At 27.7% G+C, this 18,144-nt stretch overlaps 2 protein-coding genes across 2 annotated transcripts; both read right to left on the minus strand.

Annotated features, from left to right (window-relative positions):
* Positions 1-326: 326 nt before the first annotated feature.
* On the minus strand, positions 327-2,805 carry LOC119678984. The gene is made up of 4 exons (XM_038091119.1): positions 2,327-2,805; positions 2,096-2,261; positions 672-1,200; positions 327-563 (listed from the first exon to the last, which is right to left on the minus strand). Exons 1-4 carry the CDS (start codon positions 2,707-2,709, stop codon positions 382-384), a joined length of 1,260 nt encoding a protein of 419 aa, XP_037947047.1. The 5' UTR covers positions 2,710-2,805; the 3' UTR covers positions 327-381.
* Positions 2,806-7,515: 4,710 nt separating this feature from the next.
* LOC119678983 lies at positions 7,516-10,901 on the minus strand. Its single transcript, XM_038091118.1, has 4 exons — positions 10,448-10,901; positions 10,217-10,382; positions 8,238-8,766; positions 7,516-8,127 (listed from the first exon to the last, which is right to left on the minus strand). The coding sequence occupies exons 1-4, from the start codon at positions 10,828-10,830 to the stop codon at positions 7,922-7,924; spliced, it is 1,284 nt and encodes a 427-aa protein (XP_037947046.1). The 5' UTR covers positions 10,831-10,901; the 3' UTR covers positions 7,516-7,921.
* Between the last annotated feature and the right edge of the window lie 7,243 nt (positions 10,902-18,144).

Consider the following 18,144-nt stretch of genomic DNA (forward strand, 5'->3'; position numbering starts at 1 on the left):
GCATTTCTTCATCTTTTAGATATAGTAATCTGTGTTTGATAAAATATAAGAATAATCACATCATGGATATAGCAGAAAACTAAAGTTTTAAAAAATATTTATTAATTTATTTTAAGTGCAATTTTTTCATATAAAGAATGACTATATATTGTAATTAGACACATTTCCAATATAATTTTAATTTTTTTTTTCTGCTTTAATATCTTATATATTCTTTGAGATAAATATCCATATAATCTGCAGAAGAAGACTAAGCGAATTTTGTTAAAACTAAAACAAAAGTAAACACCTTACAAAAAATATTGAATAATTTGTGTAGTTCAAGAATTTATTTAATTTTATATCTATTACCAATTTAAATAATATGTTTCAAAATATAAACTAATTTTCAAAGTAACCCATGTGTAAATATTTCGGCAGCAGATCATGGAGTTCTTTGATATAATCTTCGTTTTTATATAAACTTCTTCGAGAATCTTCAGAAACAACCATCTCGTCCGGATCGGCTTTTCCTACCACAAAGACACACCACATCGGTAAAAATGTGGTTAACATAAACAATTCTGCAATAAAAAAAAATTTAATTTAAATTTAAATACGTAAAACTAATGAATATTTTTACTAATATAATACTGAATATATAAGAATTGAAAAATTTAATATTTACTTACCAAATTTTTTCTGTTTTACTATTTGCGACCGCAGCTCACCTAATTTCGGTGCAGTGCCATTATAACCAATCTTCTTCAAAGTATCCCTGAAATTTGTGTAATAGTAGTATAACAGCTCATCAAATTTGTTCAAACGCAACTCGGGTGTTAATAACATGTAGTAAGAATAAATTATATCATTAACAATAGGACCAACATATGACATTTGAAAGTCTAGTAACAGCAAATCCTCAAACTTGCCACTCTTTTCATTGTTCTTGAACATCATATTTTTACTGTGAAAGTCGCCGTGGCATAGCACATAGTCGGTATTATTTTGTTTATCAGCGCGATATTCATTGAAACTTTCTTTACAATCTTTTAGCAAATCCTTTTGTATAGATTCAAAATAAGACTTATATTTCATCAAAGTAGGTGTTCTGTCCAATAACTCTATAAAGAGATTGATGCCTTTGCTAAAAAAATCAGACTCCACCATATTAGTTAAGGACATGAGGCCATAACGATAGTTATCGAAGTAAGAAGGTTCCTGTAAAATGATAGTAGGAAATAAAATATTTTTAAATAAGATGTGTAAGATAATACTAATATATATTTTGATATATCTTGATATATCTATATGATATATATATATTTTTTTTCATGAAACTATTTAAAAATACTTTAAAAAGATTCATTTTCAAATATTATAAATTTTTTTTAAAAAATTATAAATTTTATTAAGAAATATAACTATTATTAATTAAATTTTCACAAATGTATTTTTGATATTATTATATTTTTATATTATATTTTCACAACGTATTATATATTTGCATTATAAAATTATTATACTGTATTTTAACTATTTAAAGTTTAGTAAAATAAATAAAATAATCTGCTTTTTCAACTAAAAAATCAGTTTATAATTTAGCTATTTTATAAAATTTGATATAAGTATAAATTCTTTTTTCAAGATTTTTATTCGAATTCGAAGATCTTAGCGGTATAAATGATTTTTAAATATTGATATTATAATATTTAAAAGGTATCATGTCCATAATTTAAATATTCCTTAATGATGACAAGTAGTGAGAAAATTTTATTAAAAAATCCTTATCTAAATTAATAATAGTTTTTTTGAAGTGTTTTTGCAGGCTAATTGGTCAAATTCAATTATTGTTGTAAAATAAATTTAGTTTTTTTTTTTCAAATTTTTATTTCATCGGTATTTCGACTTTAGTCTGAAGTTATTATCAGAAAAACTTTAGACTGAAGTCGAAATATCGATGAAATATAAATTATTAAAATAATTTGATCAAAAATAATTAGTATTTATATATTTTTTTCAAAATTTTGAAACATTTAGCTAATGTGTCCTTAAGAAATCAAATCATGAATACATAGGATCAACAAATATAAATAACAGTTAAATTATCAATTACCTCATGCAGTAGTTTATAGCTTACAGCATGCCATCTGGCTAACTTCAAGTAAGACAATTTAGCTTCCTCCAATGTAGGTAGACGGTGCCGTAGAACAGAATAGCCTTTTGTCACCAGATCTTCGAATACAATAATTTTCTTTGGACTTAAACTGTAATACAAGCACCTAAAAGTAGAAACATTCTCAGTCAGCCAAAAAATCATATTAAATCATATTAAAAGCAAGCTCACTTTGCACCCAATACCGTCTCTGCACCAACTGAACGCAAAATTTTCTCAAATCTTGGTACCACTTCACTGTACATTCCGATCTCAGTTTCAAATATTTGAGATTCTTGCAAAAAGTCTTTTTTATTTCCATTCTCTTCTGGCATTGTTTTTATAATCAAGGATTTAGACTTGGTTTCACCATTTTGTTCATAGTCAACCCGTGCTCTGAACATGACACTGGCATAATGATCACCTCGTACTGTTGCTGGTGTGAGTTTGTGGTTTTTGATGACAATTGCACTGTCCCCTTCACATTCCTTAAGGACTTTTGCTAAGAAGTCTCCATTCAACCATTGTGGTGCTTCCAATTCATCGGGATTATACACTTCTGTTACTGGTGCCATATTAATGTTAAAAAAATAATAATACTATTTCGCGACTCGTCAACTGCTTTGCGACTGATACTCTAGAAAGCAATTCGTTTAATAAAAGTCCATTTATATATACTCGTACATTTGTTATTTTATACAAAATTTTTATAAAAGTTGATGTTTTTTAGCTTGATAAAAAAAAAATTTTTTTTTAAATCGTATATATAATAATAATATACATACTAGTTTGTGTTTCGTACACATATTAATGTATTTTAACTGGCACGCTTTTAACTATAAGTTTAATTAATTTATATTTTATATAAACGTTTAATTATTTTAATTATCTTATCTGCGGCTCGTAAGAGAACTTGAAATCGTCGGCGACTGAGCGTGAGATTTGATTAGTAATTTCGCAACTTAATGCAATGAATAGGCAAAATATCAGAAGTTTTGAAACGAAGTGACTTTAAAAAAAAATTTTAAACAAATTTTATAATTATATTTTTAAATTAATTTATTGGTGCGATGATACTCACATATTACGTATGTACAATTGCGGTTGTAAACATTTTTAAAGATAATTTGTAGTACAAGCATTGTAGCTAAAGTACAAACGAATGTATCTAACGTTATCTGTTCTCAGTCAGTAAGAATTTTAATTTCATCTCACATTCCCTATGTACAAATACGTGAAATTCTTGTGACTTTTGAATTGATTTGTGATGAAAACATGTCATTCAACAAGAAAGTCACTAGAATGAAAAATAGCGTTTAGTATTGTCTTGGAATGTGTGCAACAATTGCTGGTTGCTGATTATAGATTTATAATTAGAAGATACAGTCTATATTGCAAAATTTAAAATATTTTAGAATTTGTGGTTTCAAATATAATTTGTGAAATGTGTGCCGATAAATATTTTTGTGTAATTCATAATTATCTTTTTTTTCATAAAAATTTTTTATGAGAAATAAACATAGTCATTCGTTATTGAATACAAAATCAAGGATTCTAACCTAAAAGCAGCAGCGATTTGTGTCTGTATATTCATTGTGGGTTAAGCATTTGATTACCGATGAGCTTTAGGTTTTATAATTACAAATGTTTTTGAAAGTGTCAACAAAAATGCTGAGATATTAATTAAACTTGCATATATAATAGTTTTGGGCTTATAGCCAAATATTTAATTTTTGCATTACTGATATAAGATAACTACATTTTAATCTTAAGACCATCATATTGACTATAGTTGTTGCTTGATATCGTTGGACTCTATACAGAATCTCTTTACAGATGTGTTTCTCATTTGTACATTTTTATTATGTCTTAACTTTTTCAAAGTAAATTCAAAGAACTTTATTTAAAATACATCATTTCTAGACAATGTTACTTGTGTTTAAAAGTTGCGATAAAAATTCTGTTTATCTCTATTAGCTTTTCAAGCTTATAGTATAAACTTTACGCTATTTGGTACTAATCCATTTATTCGATGGGATAATCACTTTAATTTTTAATTATCACCACTTTTTTATCTCATATCTCTAATATAGTCTGACGTAGTCAGTATTGACTAGAGCTTCACAATAAGCTATTTTTCCTGAGCTATGGCAATTGGTACCAGTGGCGAGGTATCACCTTTCTTGCTGAGTGTTTCTAATTGACGCGAATAATTAATTATAATTTGTGCCCATTTTTTTGAGCATAAGATGTGGCGTGTTCATTTTTTAAGGTTGGGGTTTCGCAGTTTAAACTTTATCTATATGAATTCTGTGCTATTATATCCTTGTACTATAAAATTTTGGCGAAAGTCGTAGAAAGTAGATCGATTCAAAACAACCACCACAATTTGGAATTGTGATGGTTGATATCTGTGCAGTTCAAAAGACGCTCCTGAACTTCCTGATCAGATAGTCTTATTACAGTAACTAATTGAGTTTATGATGATATGACTGATGTCTTATGCAGTAAAATAACAACAGACTCGTAGTTTCAAACCTTACATTTTTTGTATTTTAAAAGTACTTATTGTTGCCACCATTATATTATTTTGAGTATCAAATTGATATTTTTTGAAATATCAAATTTATGTATAAGTGACAAAAGTGGTTTCGCCTATATTTTTCATATAAAATTTGGAAGTTTGCTGTTTTGTGGAGTTAGCAAGACTCTATTATAGAAAATCGCGCATCCTTAAATAGCAAATTGTATCATCCAATTTCTTTAAAATCTTGGAGGCAATTTCATTGCATGTGTTGAAAATGTTACGAGGTTAACATCATCACTTCGTAGGTTTTATTGTTTTTAATTGGAAAAAAAATTTGATATTTCCATGTTTTAAACAATTGCCCGATTTTGAAGTAGAAAGTGCTATTATTATAAATTTAATCATTTTTATTTTAATAAATTTGAATTAAAATTTGCAAAATAAATATACAAGCACAAATTATGTTTTGTTACTAATATGTTCAAAACAGCTGATACAGAGAGCATATGCTTTTTGAAAGAAAGGAAGAAATTGTAAACGTGGTGTTGCCAAAGTGAATGTCTCGAAATTCTTTGAAAAATTTATTGACATTATATCAGGGGTCAGTGATTATCAAACTGTGTACATATTGTAAAAATATTGTATGAGCGATTATGAAAGAGTTATAAGACGACATTCACAAATAAGTAAAAATAGCACGATCTATGGAAAAAGTCAGCGAATCGAAAAGTGCACACTAAACTTTAAATCTTCGACGAAATACCTCCTCTACTCCATGTATTTAAGAAAAAGTAATACCACAATGCAATGACACAAAATACTTGGGAATGCATCTGGACCGAAGACTTACGTGAAAAAAGCACATAGAAAAGCACAATAACTTAACTGGCTAATTTACAAAACCTTTAAATTTAATTTCACAAGTAAAGTGCTATTTAACAATACAATTATAAAACTTATGTGGACCTACGGAACTGAACTCTGGAGCTCTGTTTCTTTATCAAACATTGAAAAACTCTAAAGAGATCAATTGAAAATCCTTCGGCAAGTAGGCGTTGCCCTCTGGTGTATTAGAAACACGAATATACATAGAGATTTTTGAATTATCACAGTCACAGATGTAATTGTCAGCAATACACAAAAGTACACAGGCAAAATCAATAATTACCTAAATATACCTTCAACCAATCTAACCCAAAGTACTGGAACCCAACGACTCAAAAGGAACTTTATCAGCCCGGTTATTGGAGAATAATGTCCGATATATTTTCTTTCGTTTACTACTGCAATTAGGGATAATTTATTGTTAGTTCTAAGTTGATTCTTAGAAGATTTAATAAAAAAAAGAAGATAATAATAAAAAAAAGAAAAAAAAAAATTTATTGAATGCTTATATTTTTTAACATCTAATACTAAATTAATTCTTTTTCAAATCAATTTTTTTTAATCACAGCTTGTAGTTTAACAGGGCTACATTTTTTCCATGTCGTGCAATATTTGCACTTAAGTGATTTACTTCGCCAAACCCCCAAAGACACGACACAGTTATAATTTTTAGGCAAGCAAACAGGAAACATGCCTTAACAAAAAAATGGATTTACATGCTATCAACCTGTCGTCTATAGATTTTAGCCGTTAAAGTGTAGGAAAACAGCAATTTACCATCGACTGGAATTTTTACTTTAGTCCCCTACTTCTTCATATCAGCGGTTGGTCTAGTTATTTTAATACTTAAAAATTTCTCTTCAGCAGATTACTTAAAATTATTAATTATTTCTTCTATTGCAAAGGTATTCATTTATAAATATTTTAATTCTATGAGGTTTATATTTGTTTATATCTTCAAGCACTGCTTAGACAGTGACGAAAATGTGAATATTGAGTAACCAATGTCATATCAACAGTATAGAGAATTATATATTTAAAAAACCTGAGTAAAAATTTCCACTATAATTGATTTTTATTTGTAATAAACTTGGGTTTACAACTTAACTGAAAAATAATTGCATTGCTTATATCGAACGTCGTATTGTAATAAATGCCATTTATTATTGTAAAGACCATTTATTACAATAAGTTCCACAGTGTTGAATAACATTTTAACATTCAGAATCCAATATTTTGAAGCCAATTATTTGCAAAATACTTAAGTTTAGCAATTTATAAATCACTTAAGCATTATTTTTAAATGTTATCGAGACACTCAAATTTCTTACACAACACTTTTTATATTCTATTAAATTAAATTTGTTTTTTATGTGAAATTTAAAAATTTTTATTTATTCAATGAATTTTTTAAATATTTTTTTCTATTTGTTTCGCAATTCTTTGTTAAGTTCACACGTTAAAATGGTTTCATTTATTGTGAAATGTAAGTTGAGGATCCAAAGAAGTCAACAATTTGTCACAACAGCGAACAAATCACTCCGGAATATTTTAGGAGTCTTCCTTAACCCCTTGAATATTTTTTGAATATTTTTTACAAATAATCATAAATTTTTCATATGTGGAGCAACACGTGCTTTCCTATATTTGAGAAAGTAATTCATTTTTTATGACAGCAACAATGTAGGGGTGCGTTTCATGGAACCCTATGAATTTAAATAAAGCGACATATATAAATATATACCTATATATAGAAATTTTTGTATGTATATATGCATAATGACAAGTAACAGGAAAAAATTTTACTTTATTAAAATAATTAAATATCGCTAAATTATTCTAACTATACAAATGCATATATACAAAAAGAAAAACAATCAAATAGTATATTTTAATATTTACTATACATTTATATGGATATATAAGGAAATAATGATATTACAATATTTTTCGTGTTGGGTTATGAGCTTTCAAATTTATTTAAATTTATAATAGGTACAATAGATACTTACTTCTAAGCCTATTATTAACATCCATATATTAATTTATAGATATATATAAGTTTATATAGCATTAATTATATTTCACGCCTTATATTAATTACATATAAATTTTGGCAGTTGCAGGTACTTGACACATATATGTGTAATGTATATTTTATAAAATATATGTGGTTTACTACTTTTTGAAACCTCTCTAACAAATACAATAGTTTCTACTGTCATTAAGTAATTACCGTCATAACTAACGTTAAATTACAATTAAATAAAATCTTTCACTAAATAAGTATTGAAGTTGAACTACTACTATATATAATACTTATAAAGGTGTACTTATAAATATGCTTCTATATAAAAGTACATTATCAAAAGCAGTTAATCATTTTTAGCATCGTCTGTCAAATCTTCAAAATAACCTAAATGTAAATATCGTGGCAGAAGTATTTCAATTTCTTTAAGATAGTCATCATTTTGAAGCATATTTGCACGTACTTCAGCTGAAACCATTAAATCACCAGCATCCAGGCTGCCTTTTTGGAATTTGTACCACATCGGCAAGAAAGCGACCATCAAGAAAAGTTCTACAAAAATATTTTATATTAGTATTGTACATAGAATGTCACATATATATAAAATGTATATATAAGTTGGAATATATAAGCAGTTCAACATAATAGTTCACATAACTTACCAAAATGCTTATGACTATAAATTTGTTCCTTTAATGCAGCCAGTGTAAGTTTGGGTCCCTTAAAGTCCACTTTTTTCAAAACTTGAACAAATTCCTTGTAATAATGATAAAGCAATTCATTATAATTATTTTGACGTTGCTCAGCATTCAGAAGCATATAGTATGAATACAACAAATCATTGGCGATTGGTCCAAAATAACAAAACTGAAAGTCCAGCAACATAACATCCTCCAAACTGCCGGTTTTGGTATTGTGTTTGAGCATCAAATTTTTGTTGTGAAAGTCTCCGTGACATAAAACATAGAAAGCGCTTTCTTGTGGATTGTTGCGGTACTCATTATAGGTGTCTTTGCATTTGCGTAGAACGTCTTTATCCAATGCTTGGAAGTATGGTACATACTGTGTCAGTTTTGGATTAGATTTAAGTACTTCTATAAAGTTTTTTACACTATCTTTGAAAAAGTCGTTTTCAAGTGCCAGTGTTGCAGAGAAAATACCATTGCGATATTCGTCGAAGTAGGAAGGGTCCTGTAATCAAAAACATAAAATTGAATATCTTTAAGTAACGTTTAAACTATTTTAAGAATTTTTAAATGAAATAAGAGTAAAAGTAAGAATGCCTAAAAGTTATTGCAATATATTCCAATTTAAATGTCGACTAGCATATTAGTATTAGTTAACAAATAACGCGAAAAATTGAATTTGTTTATTTATTACAAGAGGAATAATTATCTAATGATTTAATATATGAAAGATGTTAGCTACATTTTGTGCGTGAACCCAACTGTAAAATCAGTTTGTCAAATAAATTTATAGTCATTGAAGCTGAAATAAGTGCGTAGTTGGTATCAAAAATTTATCCATTTGTGGTTTTGATTGACCATTGCTGTGACATAAGGCGAACAGAATTTTTATAAAATCCATTGTAAATCTAGTTTATGAATTGTTATTTTGAATTATCGAACTGTAACAATCGTCAAGCGTGTTAAAATTAATTACAGTCATTACCATGATTATTCGATTGGTGGAGACGGACACAGACAAAATTGTCACATATATATAGATATATAAGAGTAACTGTCGCAAGATCGTTAAGTTCCCAAAAGGTCGTTTGATGAAGTGGCATATGATCTATAGTTGCGATAGGCCTGTTATTTTAAATGGTGTGGATGTGATATAAGCGGTAAATTCTGAATGTTTCATCCATTTGTTTGAATATATGGTTGTGAATTGTATATGCTCTTAGCAGGAGGTGTCACCTTGTCATAAGGATCCTGTTGGACTATGTTGCACAAGTACTTTTCCGCATAACTATTTTAGTGATGGGAATTTTCTACCAATCTATTAATAATACATCAATTGTCAAGACTAACTTAGTTTTTGTAAGGCTGTGTAAAATATCATATTTATGAGAACCATCTTAGGATTGTCGATGCTTTGAAACTAAACGTCCTTTACTTATGGCCGAACTATTGTCAGGTTAGTGCCAATAAATCGTGAAAACCACCTCAAAAAATGCAGTTATCTAGAACCCTGCATATGCTTACTGCTATAAAACCTTATTAGGAAAACTGTATTACTTTTCATCAAAAAAAATGTTTCACTTAATTTGTCCAAAAAGTTCTACACTGTGAGTCACTCTTTCATTTCACTCTTACACTCCTACGTTTCAGTATTGAAGAGAAGGAATAAAGGTAGTATAAATTTTTTGTAAGTATTCAATCAAGTTAATTAATAGATTTGTTTATCAAATTCTTTGTAAAGCTTAGAGATTCAAAATAATGGGCGCGAAGTGATAACATTTTTCATTATCGGCAACATTGTACAGCTTAACTTTTACTGTAAGAAATTGGGAATTTTAATATAATATTTTTTTTTTAAACCCGTTTGTATATGTTTTTCTTTATATAAAAAATTAATTTTTAATGCTTTTGCATACAAATAAAAAAAAAATTAATAGTAAAACGTTAGTTCATACCTCGAATCCAATTTTACAACTCAGCGCATGCCATTTTGCTAACTTTGAATAAACTGCTTTTAATTCATTAATATCAAGAGGGCGTTTTCGCACTACTTCGTAACCCAAAGTTACAAGATCTTCAAAAATGATTACTTTTTTGGGGCTCAAGCTATGATACAAACATCTGCAAATATTAAAAACAAGTATAAACATTTTTTGTAGCTTTTTGTTTTTGGATTCGAAGCTTACTTAGCTTTTAATACTGTATCATCTCCAATACTTCGCAGTATCTCCTCAAATTTATCCAAAACTTTAGTGTACATGCCAATTTCCACTTCAAAGACAGTTGTTTGTTCTAACATATCTTTTTTAACGCCGTCGGCATCGGGCGTTGTTTTAATAATCATTGACTTTTTTTTCGTCTCTCCCTTCTGCTTATATTCTACCACAGCTCTAAACATAACACTTGCATAGTGATCACCTTTGGCTGTACCTGGTGTAAGTTTCAAGTCTGTCACTACTATATTCTCATCAGCTTCACAATGTTTGATCACCTCTGTCAGAAATTCAATAGTTAGAAATTCTGGCGGTGTCAATTCATCGTCATTATAAGTTTCAGTTGTGGTCGCCATAAATTCAATTCAAATAAAAAAATTTCACGTTGGAGAATATATTTTTTTTTTACATAAAACGACTTTACAGTTCAACGCTTTTATATATACTGAACCGTACGTCAAAATATTCCACATGTTAAGCAATGTGAAATCTTAGAAATTTAGTTGTATTTCAACGAATAACAAAAACAATTTAGTGATTATAAATCTTATCAATTAGTTAACGAATATCAAGTTGTCGATAATAATAGAGCGATATATTTTAGTTTTTTTTGTTATAGATTTCTAGAAAATAATCTAAAGATATCGCACTAAGTCACATTGATAATTTTATACCTTCGTCACCTAAATTCTAAAACCTCGGTCATATCCAACAGTAAGAAAATTACCAATTCTTTACTGATAGTTTTACAATCAATTTAATATTTTGATTAATTAAGTTCTATTTCACAATTTTATATAAAAAATTAATATTAAAATAAATAATAATTTGAAAAAAAAAAAAAACTAAAAACTTGTTTCAATCAGTAATTATATTTTTAAAAAGTCTGTCTCTATTTCAGATTATTTACATTCCATTCAGTAGTTCAGTAATTATACTTGTTTGACTCTCGATAATACTAACTCTCAGATATTTTTATTAAGTAAATAGTTTATATAATATCGCTCTCTGTAACCTCTTTGATGTATGGTATATAGCTGCGTGATGATTTCTCTTAGTTAAGTATACACATATTAGAAAACATGTACATAGAAAATGTAAATACATACATATATATGTAGTATACATTATAATTAATATTTTTGATTCATTAAATTGAAATAATTTTACTCTGAAAACTGTTTTGGGTGAGTTAAATGTAGGTGAAAGCTTGAAAATGTAAACAAACAATTAGGTTTGGTCCTAAAACAAATTTCGGACAGCTAGCTTTTAGGTTTCTTTTAATGGGTTACGAACTTAATATGTCATAGTTCTTACTAAATTATTAAAACAATTTTGAAGGCAATTTTAGTAGTAATTAAAAATCTTGCATATTTGCTAGTATTAAAAGTTCAAAGAAAGAGGCTAAGTGGGTAAGATTCGGAGTTGAGTTATTATTTATATCCAATGATAAAATTTTAATAATGATGTGTAAGAATTGTTTACAAAAAACAATTAATTAATTTAATTAAAGTTTTCTATAAGGAAGTCATTATTATTATCATTATTCAGCAAAAAACTTCAAGAAGTAACAAGTTAATATTCCTCATATTTCGCAGCTGTCAGAAGAGGTCTGATATGAAAAAATTGTCGTAATTGAATGTTGATATGGCGTGTGACTGTAATCTTTAAATTTTTATCATTTTTATTAGTTGTATTTATTTAGAATTTTTATTGTTTTTTTTTTAAATTTTTTATCACCATATGATGGGAATTTTCAAGTAGGTATAATTGCACTCTAAACAGTGTAAACTGCTGAGTAATATACGAGTACGTATATTAACTTCTGACTATATTTAACGTAAATTAGTTTCTCATGAGTTGCTAAAAAATATAATAGATCTTGCGAGTGAACCTTATCGCAATAAGGCATTCTTAGCTTATACGAAAAGTTGTGTCGTTATAAATAGAATATAGTATCAAAAATGAATAGATTATATATATATTGTAAAAATTACGCTACAATTTAATTAATAAAATTTTTTATTCAATAATAAATAATGACTATATATAACATTTCACGAAATTCCTTAAAATCGTGAATATAAGCAGCAACCTTTGGCCTACATATATGTATATATACAATATACATATATTACAAAATATTCTAGCTGATGTTATAGGGGGTATATTTATAAAATTTAGTGATTGTATTATATTTCAAGGATTTTCTACGTAGTAAAATATAGCAAATAATTTTAAAAAACTTCAAAAGCAACAACTGACTTACCGAGATAAGAAGAAATATTTTGGTTGCTATCAATCAATTTTTTTTATTAAAATAATCAAAATCATTGTCACGGTTTGTATAAGTAAAGTTATTTGTATAATACTATTGCATAAAAATTTATAAATTACTTGAACAAAAAAGTGAAATAAATTTTATGATCGAAATATATTAACTAAATTTTAAAAATTTTGTTGAATTATACACAAATCAAATCAACTGACAAAATTCTAGTGGGTTTGATTTAATATAAATAAAATGAAAAATTATATCTTTAGACAATTGTAGTCTATTTTTTTATGCTTTAAAATTTAATAAAGGGGGCCATACCATATTATAATATTGAGTACAGATGAAGAAGGTATATATGTTTTATAATATCTTAATAAAATTGTATATAAATATAAAATGCGTTTCCAAAGAGATCAATGGACTTTTAAAGACTTTCTTGAAAGTCAAAATATAACAGACCTTTATCAGTCTGAAAGCTGTTCAACAAGCTTCGTATCTTGTAACTTTAAATTGATATATATAGATTATTGTAGCAATTTAGCATATTATTAACAAATATTATTAAATTGTTTTCATTATTTTGTTTCCATATTCATAACATGGGAAACATTATAAATGATTGGTATCATAAAGAAGAATTCTACGAGTAAACACCCAATTAATTTTTTATATGAAATTTATATTAGACCAATTGTAACGAAACTATCATTTGTAAACATAATTTTCTTAAAATTGGTAAACACATTTTGTTGTAACTTTTTATTTGTGTGAGTTTATTCTGATGTGAACAATATTTTAGATACCATCAGACTCATATTCCAAAATCTCAATACTCTGAAATATTACATTTGAATGTCACTTTGCTAGCATCAAATAAACTGCTTTTAACTTCCTTAGTATCAATACGGCGAACCGTGCTCTACCCACAGAAAGACGTTTTTGCAGGTGTGTGAAGACATTTCTTGTTCCCCAGCCTCGAAAAAAAAAACGGCTTTGACGCATGATTTCTTAACCCAACGATATAAGGTCTTCAAAAATTTGTGTTCTTTTCTTTTGGCTTAGCTGTGTCACAGTATCCACAAAAAATAAAATCAAAAATATTTATTTCTCAAATTTAGATAAAACTCCTCAATATATACGAATTTCTATTTTGAAGGGATTGTATAGCTCTACTCATTCTTTCTTAATACTATCTGCTTCAAGTATTGTTTTAATAATCATTTACTTTTTTTTCGCTTTTTCCTTTTGCTTATAATCTATGTTAGCGCTGAATATTATAGTAGAAAATGATCGGATTTGGCTTTGTTTGGATTTAGTTTTAGTCTCGTCCTTTTAAGGTCTTTATCAGCTTGACAATGCATCAGCACCTCATCTTTACTAAGATTTAGTATATTTGCCAATAAGGTAATGTGAAGGAACTTCAACGGTGTATGCTTATTCTCATCATATTTTTAAGTTTTAATGGCTGTTGTGAAGTTTTAATATTAATTTATAACTTTTTAATATATTTGGAAAATCGATTTAATGTGCAAGGAACTCTATAAAAAAAATTGAGATGTACTTGTACACAGTTTCTAAAGATGTGAGTTCGTAAGAATATCTAAAATTTTAAGAGTTAACTGAACAACATAATTCTAGTACTGTGTGTAGGATTGAAATGCGAAATTGTTTGAGTTACTAAGAATAGTTTTAGTAATAGAACACCTGACGATCATTTAAATGACTTAATTATTAATTAATTTTAACAATTATGACACACAATATTTCCTTTAAGAAATCGTACTACTGAAACACAATAATTTCTTAAAATTATTGACATCGACTTTTAATCGACTTCAAATATTGTGAATTGTTCAGCATATTAATGAAGATATAGGTATATACACTTTGATAATTGAAATGATATGTTCTTAAGTTGTCAGTCACTAACAACAACAGAATGGCCCATCTGGTCGTTTGATATTTAAACCGCTTGACCATTGAACTCGATGACATTAATATATTTGATAAAAACTATTCATACATGATTTTGTTTCCATATTCTATATGCAGAGGTGTAGGGTACTATAATTAAAAAAAAGTGACAATTATTCTTTGAAATTCTTTCTGTTTTTATAAATATATTCTAGCTCTCAAAAAATATTTGATATTGAGATTTGACGTCACTCATTAATGACTGGCCATTTGCGGCCTTTATCGTAAATTATTATAACAGAACTTGTTATTTGTTTTTGTACTTTCCAACTTTTTAAATTGTATTTCACAAATCATATTTATTTAAAAATTGAAGCTTGACTGCACATTACGCTGTGAAAAAATACGGAATTTCGGTTTGCCATGAATAAATTGTTAAACAAAAACTATGTTCATTGTGCGAATATAACTCATTTGCGTTGTTAGATATTCTGGACCGATACGATCAGTTTGCATGATACAATATGTTTCAGCAGTATTCATAATAAATACAAATAATAATCGATTTTATTTAAAATTTAAATTTCTATAGCGTAATCTTTAAATTTCAGAATATCACAGCTTTCAAAAATTAGCTGCTGCCTACAACCATTTTAATGTATATATCAGATTTAAACTAGCAGTAGAAACTCAGAATTGAGTTTAATATACTATTTCCTCTCTGAATGATGTCGAGTTTCTCTATACTACACATCTGTCATTGAGCAACCAACTTTTTCAGTTACACTTCGTCAAGATGAGAGGTAGACGTTATGCCAAGCAGACCAACATAGAAAGAGAGAGAGTGTTTCAAAAGCTTCCGATTCCAATAAACTCCTTAATTGTTACCAAGCGCCTAGTTTAAATACAGAATATCAAAACATATTTATTATTCTTGAACAAAAAATTCCTGCTAATTACGAAAGTTGTCCTATCAAGTACTATTAATATATTTGGACTAGCAGTATCAGAACTTCGAAATTTAAATTCCTTTTTTAATCGTTTATTAACAATTATCGCTTTTCAGCCATTTCCTCGTATTTCAAGTTTAGTGTAAATGATGTGCACTGTAACTAGATCTACCTCTAACAAGTAGAAAATGCTTTCTAGGTATGCTGATTTTAATGGACTGAGCAGTACTTTAGTTTTATATTATTAGTTAGTAAAAAATCTGAGCATACTTCTGGATGACAGTTTTACTTGGAAAAGTTTTATATATACCTCGCAGTAATAAAACAGAAATTAAATTCGTTAAGTAGCTGAAGCTTTTAGTTTATATCACAATATATAATTTTTCAAGGAAAGACATGCAAAGATCAGTTTAAATATGTGTCATTCAACTCTGAGGCAACTGTATCTCCAGTAAGCAAAACTACAACAATGTTAAAAACTTAAAAGTATTGCTAGAATTTAATAGTATGTACTGAAGAACTGATTTTGGTTAGAATGAAAAAATGGGCTGAAAACCTTGGGACAATATTCATCTTCTAATCGGAGCATAAACCGAATGATACTGATATATTTCAATGATATATTTCCTTCTTGAAGTTGTAAAACTAAATATACATTTTTTTAAATTGTCATTAAAACTGTTATAATACACATAATTGCTATGTATTTATATATGATTTTTTAGGATAACCATAATTTGTATGTATTTACAAATGTTTTATAGGATTGTCATTTATCTTAACAGAAAGTAAAGGGTTTGACCAATAGACCATTTCTGAATTAAATACATTATCAAAATAATAAATAATAATATAAATTTAAATAGTGATAGATAACCAAAAAATTTTTATGTTTAATTAATTTGACATTTTGGCTGCCCATACAATTGCTTCAAGTATTACGAAATACTCTTCAGTAGTGAAGTTCTAGCCTTAATATTTTGAACCTGTCAAACCAGAAGCAATGATTTCGTGTTTTAACCGATCTAGCCCAGGTTACCCAAATTTGTTGCTGTTCAAATTAATAGCTTTTTTTTGTTATCTTGCTTGTTATTTTATTTTGTCATTTTACTTTGATTGTTATCTTTATTCGTCTTACTTTTTAATTAAAACAATCTTATAAACCAAAGCTTATGGATGTTAAGGATATTGTTCCTTATAACGTTCGCAATTATCGTCATCAATAGATCGTTACCTTATCCGAGGCTGCCTTTTCGTTTGCATTGAAAGGTGTTTTTAAATGGTGGGCTCCAAGTTCGACGCATAACCTCATACGTCCATGAGAAGGATTTCGCTGTACATATTAGTTCATTACGCACGGATGATTGTAGCTATCCAGAGGGGGTCACGTGGAGGCTGTGTGTCAACTTCAAGAGAACTGTGACAAAGATCGCGCTGTATGTTCACTCTCTGTAACACCGCTATAACAGACTATAGTAATTTTTAAAGCTACAGTTCTAATTTCATAATGTTTGGTCTCAGTGTAAATCTGTTACATCAATGATTATTTTCTGTTAATTATATTTGTTTATAAAAAAGTATAGAAATAGTGTAAAAGTTGGTATTTGTTTATTGTTTAACATTATTTTTAGGTTGAAAGAAATTGCAATAATTTCATATAAAAATTACATTCACATGTAAAATATATAATTTTTTTATTAAAATACCAAACTTCCGTGTTTATTTCATTTAAGTCTCCAGCAGTGTGTGCCAATCAAAAAATATACAAGACTTAATAAACATAATATAATTCATGAGATATGGAAGAATTCTCTTTAAATTCTCTTTACAGTTACTTGCAAGCAAAAGCATTTAGATACCAGAACATATAAAAGAAAATCTTAATATTCTGACAAAATACATTTGATGTAATGTTAAATATTGTTTATTTACTGTGCTTTTGTCTTACTCTGCTGCCTTTTAAGCTTAGATACATTTCTGCTTAAGCATAAGGCTAAGGGAAAAGAAAAAAATTCATTATTTTCCCAAAATAATTTTAATGAAATACATTCATTTGGAAATCCAAGCAAAAGGATTCGGAGGAAGACAAAATGTGATAGTTCATGCATTTTGTATGAGTCAGACAAGCATAAACCTTAAGGAAAGTTTTCTAAATAATTCAACAAATTTTATACTTAACATAAAATTTTCGGAAAAGCATGGAAAATGTATGAAATTATTTATGATTTTTATTTTGCTAAAACAAAATTTATAGAAAAGTTTCTAAAACTTGAATTAAATGAAATTTTATTTGTTTCAATAATTAAAATAAATTTTATTAGGTTAACCTAGACGTTTTCTCAAAGTATTCAAAAATTTGAAGACCCAAATTGCATGGCGAGAAGCAAAAAATTCTATTCCCTATTAACGTACAAACGAGAAAAGTTATTAAAAAATTTAAATTTGGAAAAGGAAATCGAACGTCCTTGTTTGCCTCAGAAAGAGGGTCGGTCACTAAGAAAGCGAGTGGCAAGTGAAGGGAAAGTATG

Source organism: Teleopsis dalmanni, chromosome 2 (genome assembly GCF_002237135.1).
Source record: "Teleopsis dalmanni isolate 2A chromosome 2, ASM223713v2, whole genome shotgun sequence".
In the NCBI taxonomy this organism is placed as follows: Eukaryota; Metazoa; Arthropoda; class Insecta; order Diptera; family Diopsidae; genus Teleopsis; species Teleopsis dalmanni.

Coding starts and splice junctions, on each gene's coding strand:
- LOC119678983 (XM_038091118.1), bottom strand. CDS start 10,830: ATGGCGACCACAACTGAAACTTATAATGACGATGAATTGACACCGCCA. Junction 8,767..10,216: donor GTTGTAAAATTGGATTCGAG/GTATGAACTAAC, acceptor TTTTGATTACAG/GACCCTTCCTACTTCGACGA. Junction 8,128..8,237: donor TTATAGTCATAAGCATTTTG/GTAAGTTATGTG, acceptor ATATTTTTGTAG/AACTTTTCTTGATGGTCGCT.
- LOC119678984 (XM_038091119.1), bottom strand. CDS start 2,709: ATGGCACCAGTAACAGAAGTGTATAATCCCGATGAATTGGAAGCACCA. Junction 2,262..2,326: donor GAGACGGTATTGGGTGCAAA/GTGAGCTTGCTT, acceptor TTCTACTTTTAG/GTGCTTGTATTACAGTTTAA. Junction 564..671: donor AGTAAAACAGAAAAAATTTG/GTAAGTAAATAT, acceptor TTTTTATTGCAG/AATTGTTTATGTTAACCACA.